Source organism: Coregonus lavaretus, assembly GCF_964263955.1.
Source record: "Coregonus lavaretus genome assembly, chromosome: 15".
NCBI lineage: Eukaryota > Metazoa > Chordata > Actinopteri > Salmoniformes > Salmonidae > Coregonus > Coregonus lavaretus.
Genome location: NC_140002.1, coordinates 41,008,563 through 41,015,866, shown reverse-complemented (window position 1 = coordinate 41,015,866; position 7,304 = coordinate 41,008,563). Strand labels below are relative to the sequence as shown.

The 7,304-nt window shown below is 43.7% G+C and overlaps 1 protein-coding gene and 1 pseudogene across 4 annotated transcripts; both read right to left on the bottom strand.

The window, feature by feature from the left end:
* Positions 1–1,954: 1,954 nt before the first annotated feature.
* Positions 1,955–5,215, bottom strand: LOC311142408 (coiled-coil domain-containing protein 82-like). Of its 3 annotated transcripts, none has more exons than XM_084178056.1 (7): positions 4,406–5,215; positions 4,004–4,220; positions 3,818–3,910; positions 3,597–3,721; positions 3,245–3,415; positions 2,792–2,980; positions 1,955–2,616 (listed from the first exon to the last, which is right to left on the bottom strand). In XM_084178056.1, exons 1-7 carry the CDS (start codon positions 4,928–4,930, stop codon positions 2,551–2,553), a joined length of 1,386 nt encoding a protein of 461 aa, XP_084034182.1. In that variant the 5' UTR covers positions 4,931–5,215; the 3' UTR covers positions 1,955–2,550. The 3 variants fall into 3 exon arrangements, with proteins under 3 accessions (XP_084034182.1, XP_084034181.1, XP_084034180.1); XM_084178055.1 differs by having other exon boundaries at positions 3,597–3,724; positions 4,406–5,188; XM_084178054.1 differs by having other exon boundaries at positions 3,818–4,220; positions 4,406–5,029.
* A 314-nt stretch (positions 5,216–5,529) lies between these two features.
* On the bottom strand, positions 5,530–7,304 carry LOC311142591 (sperm-associated antigen 16 protein-like; annotated as a pseudogene). The gene has a single exon. The product of its transcript is annotated as a sperm-associated antigen 16 protein-like (transcript).

Here is a 7,304-nt window from a genome sequence, read left to right as displayed (position 1 = left end):
AATTCACTGCTCGACTGAGGGAACTTACAAATAATTGTGTGTGTGGGGTACAGAGATGAGGTAGTCATTCAAAAATCATGTTAAACACTATTATTGCACACAGAGTGAGTCCATGCAACGTATTATGTGACTTGTTAATCAAAGTTTTACTCCTGAACTTATTTAGGCTTGCCATAACAAAAGGGTTGAATACTTATTGACTCAAGACATTTCAGCTTTTAATTAATTTGTAAACATTTTGAAAAACATAATTCCACTTTGACATTATGGGGTATTGTGTGTAGGCCAGTGACAAAAAAATCTCAATGTAATCGATTTTAAATTAAGGCTGTTACACAACAAAATGTGGAAAAAGTCAAGGGGTGTGAGTAATTTCTGAAGGCACCATGAGAACCATAAAATTGCGTCCGGTGTGGACATTATACCTCCTGATAAAATGACGTGTGCATAAACCTGAGTGTACGTTAATTTAAAAAAATACAGTTCCAGCTAAACCAGGACAAGAAGAATTTGTCCAACTCTCAGGTACATTTAGGGCCTCCATGCACCTCTTAACCTAAAGATGGAGTACAGGGCAATAATAGGTAATTCATCATTCACTCACTGAAATAGACTACACAGGCAAGTGGTAATATGTCTTTCCCATTTACCATGTAGTTATTCAGATTTTATCTTATTCTCTCAGATTCAGCACTTGCCCTTTCTACAAAGTTCCAAACTTGCCCTAGACATATTCAGAGTGATGAGAGCTTTAGGTTCGAGGGCATTCTTAATGGTATTTGAATACTGCCATCATTCTGCAGTTTTACAAAGGGATGGGTGTGTGACTAACATCATGGTCATAGGTGTTTTCTTGCAGATCAAGCCCAATGTGAATTGATGGGAGAGCCACATCTCATGATGCAGTACAAGTTGGGATGGATGTGAGGATGTCTCCTAACTATGTTACATTTGTCATGTATGTGACCAAGACAAAGGAGATGATTGTGGACTACAGGAAAAAAAAGAGGACTGAGCATGCCCCCATTCTCATCGACGGGGCTGTAGTGGAACAGGTTGAGAGCTTCAAGTTACTTGGTGTCCACATCACCAACTAACTATCATGGTCCAAACACACCAAGACAGTCATGAAGAGGGCACAACAAAGCCTATTCCCCCTCAGGAGACTGAAAAGATTTGGCATGGGTCCTCAGATCCTCAAAAAATTCTACAGCTGCAGCATCCTGACTGGTTGCATCACCGCCTGGTATGGCAACTGCTTGGCCTCCGACCACAAGGCACTACAGAGGGTAGTGCGTACGGCCCAGTACATCACTGGGGCCAAGCTTCCTGCCATCCAGGACCTCTATACCAGGCGGTGTCAGAGGAAGGCCCTCAAAATTGTCAGACTCCAGCCACCCTAGTCATAGACTGTTCTCTCTGCTACTGCACGGCAAGCGGTACCAGAGTGCCAAGTCTAGGTCCAAAAGACTTCTCAACAGCTTCTACCCCCAAGCCATAAGACTCCTGAACAGCTAATCATGGCTACCCGGACTATTTGCACTGCCCCCCCACCCCATCTTTCTACGCTGCTGCCACTCTGTTAATTATGTATGCATAATCACTTTAACTCTACCCACATGTATACCTCAACTAGCCGGTGCCCCCGCACATTGACTCTGCACCGGTACCCCCCTGTATATATAGCCTCCCTACTGTTATATTACTTCTGCTCTTTTTTTCAACACTTTTTTGTTGTTTTATTTAAAAATAAATGCATTGTTGGTTAAGGGCTGTAAGTAAGCATTTCACTGTAATGTCTACACCTGTTGTATTCTGCACATGTGGCCAATAAAATGTGATTTGATTTGATATGTGGTTTCATTTGTGTTTTTTTATATTTTTGGTTGGGTTCTTGCATGTCTTTAAAGACGATCATATTTCACACTGCAATTATATGCTGATGGACAACATATTGTTTAATGGAGTTTTTATTATTAGTTTTATGAAGCATCACACAAGCTTTTTGATAGAAATGAAGCAACTCACAAGTCGTACCATCTCCTTCCTATACTAGATAGTGTAATCCGCAATATAGAACATTACTCATGTCATTTGAGGTAATCTGTCATAGCAAACTCCATTTGGCATTATCTTAACTATTGGAAGGACAACACTGCTTCAACTAAGTAGGGAAGGTAACCAGGATAGTTTAAAGAACTCAGGAGTAGCATTTCTTTGATTTACAGCAATACCAGAGTATTCTGCTTCATCTCTCAAACTTTGAACATACAGTATATGACATACGTCTGCCCTAATGAGCATGATATAAAATGGTTGATATAATACAGATGCAATAGATGTCTTCTTAAATGGTGACAACAAAAGGAGGAAATGTTTTTTAAAAGCTTTTCATTACAATCTTAAATGTTAACATTGAACTGAAGTCAAATGAACAGTATATATATTAATAAAACACTTATTTCCTAACAATGTGCAGAATAAACCATAAAACTGTTAAATGGATGCCTATAATAGGATGTAGATATGGATCCTGTCTGTCGTAATCCTTCAGTCTAGCTTCTCCTCCTGGAAGTAGTCTGCATCATTAAGATGGTCCTGGAACTTCTCATATTGCTGAGAGAGACAGATATGGGAGTGAAGTGGTGAGGAAAATCAGAGAGTATCGATTTCTATTCCACAAAATGACAGTGTGGGGGAGCAAGTAAGAGGGTTTTCTGAAACAGACAGATGTGGATGATAATTCAATGAGGTGTACTGTTCTTTTATGGAGGGGAAGTGGGGTACATACCTCTGAGATCCAGCCACTCTCCTCCAGTTTGGTGAACACCCTTTTCACTGTTTCCTTCACCGGCTCCTCCTCTCCATTCTTCTCCTCCTCCATCACTGTCCGGCAGTGTTGAAACAAGTGGTACTTGAAGTGTTTCAGAGCATGATACACCCCTGTTCGGCTGGCACAAACGGAGCCCACACTGAAAGCCTGCCATTTAGGAAAGATACATGCAAGGTGACCTGTCATTGAAAACACTCCCTCAGACAAACAGCAAACCTGACATTTCACAAAAGGATAAATTGGTGCAAGGTCCGATACATAATTATTTGATCTGATGATACGGTGCTGATGTTGATCCGTTTTGATGTACTTTTAGTTAATGGGATTTGATGGGATTCCAATGTATGCTTTCTTCTGGGGACAGAGATGGATAAAACAAAGACAGTGTTGATTTCTTTTCAGATGTAGTACCTGTGTGTCATCGGGCATGAATTGGTCCTCTTGGAGGCTGTTGAGATCGTACAGTTGCCCTGAGAGACGCACACTGAAACTGCATTGTCTCTGGAGCTTGCATGCCTCACAAACACTCTGATGCAATCCTAACTTCAAGAGCCGGACCTTGGGGTAACACTCCACCCGCTCCTGCACATGGACACACAAAAACACATACCAGTTTCCATATATTGTTTTTTAACATAATATAAGAATGGAAGTCTTAGCCAAAGTACAAGCATTGCTGTATAGATGAGATCAATGAATATGCAGCCAATGTTGAATGACTACACACAAACTCCTGTTTAAGTTCTGTGAAATGGTTCTTTACCTTGTACCGGTCGGTCCAGCGGCTCCGCTGTTTCAGGTTCTCCAGGCGAGGGAGGATCGTCCGCTCATCAAAGTGGAACAGCGACGCCTTCATCTCCTGAGCATATCGCTTTGTCCGATCACCGCCTGCTCACAGTTATCAACCAAATAGATTCTCTATACTTGGATCATGATGTTGGTTGGGGATGGTGTTTGAGACCTCTATTGTTTAAAAACACTTACCATAAAGAGACTTGAGAAAGGTTTCATCCAGGACGTTGATCATAAGGGCTTTGAGGACCACTTGAAAGTGATTGAGCTGAGACCCAGTGATGACTAGGAAAAGGAGGAAAGAAGCAAAGGAATCATAAAACAGTGTGCTTTTACCTGTAAACATTGACCCATGATAAAGTGTGTCAGCTGACTCACACTGGCGTGGAAGAGAAACAGCTTTTTCATCTGACACCTCCTCACTCTTGTCCCCTGTCTTATCCTCAACTATGAAGTCCTTCAGACTGTCGCTGTGATCTGCTGCCTCTTCTTCACTGCTGCCCAGCAATAATTCAGGGGTATCCTCTTCATCATCATTATCATCATCACCACTAACATCTTCAGCTACTTTACCCTTGTCTTCGTCACCTGAATCCTGGATATTTACAAGAGAACCACAGCAATACATGGGTTGTAAAACAATGTTCAACAACAAAGAACGTTTCCTCAGTACCCTATAGTCCATATATGGACAGATTAATGTGGGTGTATGCAACATGATTCTGCCCAAAGGATCAACACTTATGTTATGTTCGTTTACATGATATGTTGGTAAGATACCTCCAACGTGACCCTGCGTTTCGGAACGCGGGACTTCATCTTCTTGGATAATGCCAGGAGTTTAGACTGGCGTTGCTTTCGTTTAGCTGCGGTCTCTTTAGCTTCGGCAACTGTTTTGTCCTTTTGTGCGGCACTCTCGTCCTCTGAATCGGAATCTTGGCTTTGCTGTTTTATGCGTTTTTTGGGAACGACTTTCCTTTTAGGCTTGGTTCCTACGTCGCTGTCAGAGTCGCTGGAGCTGTCAGCGAGGACGCGCTTCCGACGAGGACGGGATCTACCTTCGCTGGAGCTACTACCATCGCTGGCAGGGCTCTGTTCCCCACTGGCAGGTGTACTTTCGCTCCCACTGTCCGAATTCTGACTGTAACTCTCTGAAGCGCTGATGCTGGTCGTGCTCGCGCAGGACTCCTCGTCACTGTCATCAAGGATAGACGACGGCAGACCGATTTGAGCCCTTTTCTTCGACGCTTCAGCTTTATTTTTTCGCAACGTCGCGAACACTTTACGCTTGTACAGGCTTTCCATTGTTGCTTACACAGTGTTGCCAAGTTAACGGTCCAAATAAATGTTAAATAACGTTAGCAATACTGGCTGGCTAGCTAGCAATTAGCTAATGTGAGATGCAGAACATGCTCATAAAAAAAAAATGCGAGCAATCATATGTAAACAACGTTCATCTGGGTTGATACCAAGCTTTACTACGGTGAACCTTAAAAAAACATCAAATTGTATCTCGTGTGCACCTTTTGTTTTTGTTTTGTTGATGTTTCTTGTGCTTCTTCCCACTTCCGCTCTCGACTCCCGCCCTCCACTCAAAAGAAGGGCCTCTAAAATCATAGCGCCTCTCCTGGCCATTCTAGTGAAATGACTACTTTTTTCCCCTTTAGGCCCACTTGTGCGAAGACAATTAGTGATATATATTTTTTGCTAATGTGCATCATGTATACAAAATAAAAGCTTTATTTATTCATGTCTCAATTCAGAAAAAAATAGTAATTTATTTTAAAAATAGTAATGTATTCAGGAAAAGTGGTAAATGTTCTTCACAAATCAGAGAATCAAACATGTAACACATGTCAGCAATAAGAAGGCTTTTTAACATTTATAATCAGCAAGAAAGCATTTTAAGCATTTATTAATGACCAGACAAGAATGGCACCATCTGACCCTGCTGATAATAAGTACTCCCCCTTGTCATCAAAGATTACACTATGGACAGCGTCATCATGGCCCAATAAACTGGACACCTGAGTTGATGCCAGCTCCACCAGCTTAACTGAGCCATCATTACTGGCGATAGGGCTGAAGGCCACTTAGTTGCTAGGATGTGGCCCATGACTGCTACTTTCCTCACATCCCATAGTTTGCCAACACCGTATGAATCACAGGAGGCAACAGTGTCGCCCAGTGCATTAAAGGTGGCATGGTTGCAGGAATGCTGGGTTTTATCAGCAGAGCAAGTACGAAGAGTGTTGGAAAAGGGCAGGAAAGTAACACTGTTGACTGAGTCAACGTGGCCAAGAAGGGTGCTACGACAGCGCTCCCTTTGCAGGTCCCACACCTTTGTAGTGTCCATTGAGCAAGAGGCGACAAAGTCCCCACATGAGTGGAAGGAGCAGCCCCATGTGGCATGGGTGTGGTCATTCAGAGTCAGGATGCAGCGGCCTTGGGAGAAATCCCAGATCCTTACTGTTGTGTCTCCACTGGTGGTGGCCAGGCTTCCACCATTTGGGTGAAAGCTGCAGCCAGAGAGCCAATCACTATGACCCACCCCAGTCATGATCATCTCCCCCACAGGCATACCCCACAACCTCCAGAGCTGATCGTCACTGGAGGAGGCTACAATAAACCTGATGGGGTGCAGGGCGAGACAGCTTATTGGCAGGGATGGGCCTTCAGTGAGTTGGTGAGGCAGAATCCAGATGCTTTAGTGCTCTGTGAGGCCAGAGCTTTTATTTGGCCTAAGTAGGGGTTCATACAGCTGCTGACAGGAAACTCAGAATCTTTGGGGTGTTTCTGAGATGTGTTTTTGGTTGGGTCTTTGTCTTGGTCATAGAGGGCAATTCCATCATTCTGTAGTCATACTCTTTTCCCAGACTTACTCTGGTATTTCTCCTGTTCTGGGGGAAGACCTGTCTCTCTGTTGGCTGAGCGGATTGTGGATGATGAGTGTGTATTACGCAGGGTGGTTACCAGGCCGTTGGCCTGGCCACATGTTCTGTCCCTCTCTAAACTGATAAGCATCTTCTGTTTCAGCGCCACTTGGTACCTATCACAGCTGCTTCAGTGCAGGCTCATTTGACCCATAGTGCTTCTTCAGTGGTTTGATGTCTTCAACAAGCCTGTTCTTCTCTTGGACAACACGCTTATGCTGCAGGCGATGGAAATCCCTCTTTCTGAAGCTTGATCAGTATTTCACCAGCTTTGAAAGCTGCCTGACTGAAGCTGTCCCACTCTCTCTGCACATTATTCAGCTCATTGTCTATAAATTGGTTGTGCCTATATGCGTCAAGCACAAACTCCACCAGCTCGGTATTCAACAACCCCCTCTGCACCATTTCGTACCACTCTGCTTGGAAGCAATCCAAAGTTCTGCTCATGCCCATTTTGACAAGGAAGTTGCGGAGAAAATCATCCACCACTTCTGGAATGTGGGAGATGGGTTGCTTAGCTGAACTGAGCCTCTGCTCTGTAACAAGGACCCCGTTTCATCTGAGGCATCGCGCAATGCTCTTATCGCTGCCTCCAAATCCTCATCCCCCTCTGCCATGCTCCTTTCTTCATAGGCCAGAACTTCCTCATATTGATAATCGTCTTCTGAGTCATCTGGCATCGACACCTTTTCGAGGTAATATGGCCCATCGACAGATTCTTGCGCTGTTTCATTTTTCGCAGCCAT

Coding starts and splice junctions, on each gene's coding strand:
- LOC311142408 (XM_084178054.1), bottom strand. CDS start 4,930: ATGGAAAGCCTGTACAAGCGTAAAGTGTTCGCGACGTTGCGAAAAAAT. Junction 3,722..3,817: donor CTTTCTCAAGTCTCTTTATG/GTAAGTGTTTTT, acceptor AACTGTGAGCAG/GCGGTGATCGGACAAAGCGA. Junction 3,416..3,596: donor GCTGGACCGACCGGTACAAG/GTAAAGAACCAT, acceptor GTCCATGTGCAG/GAGCGGGTGGAGTGTTACCC.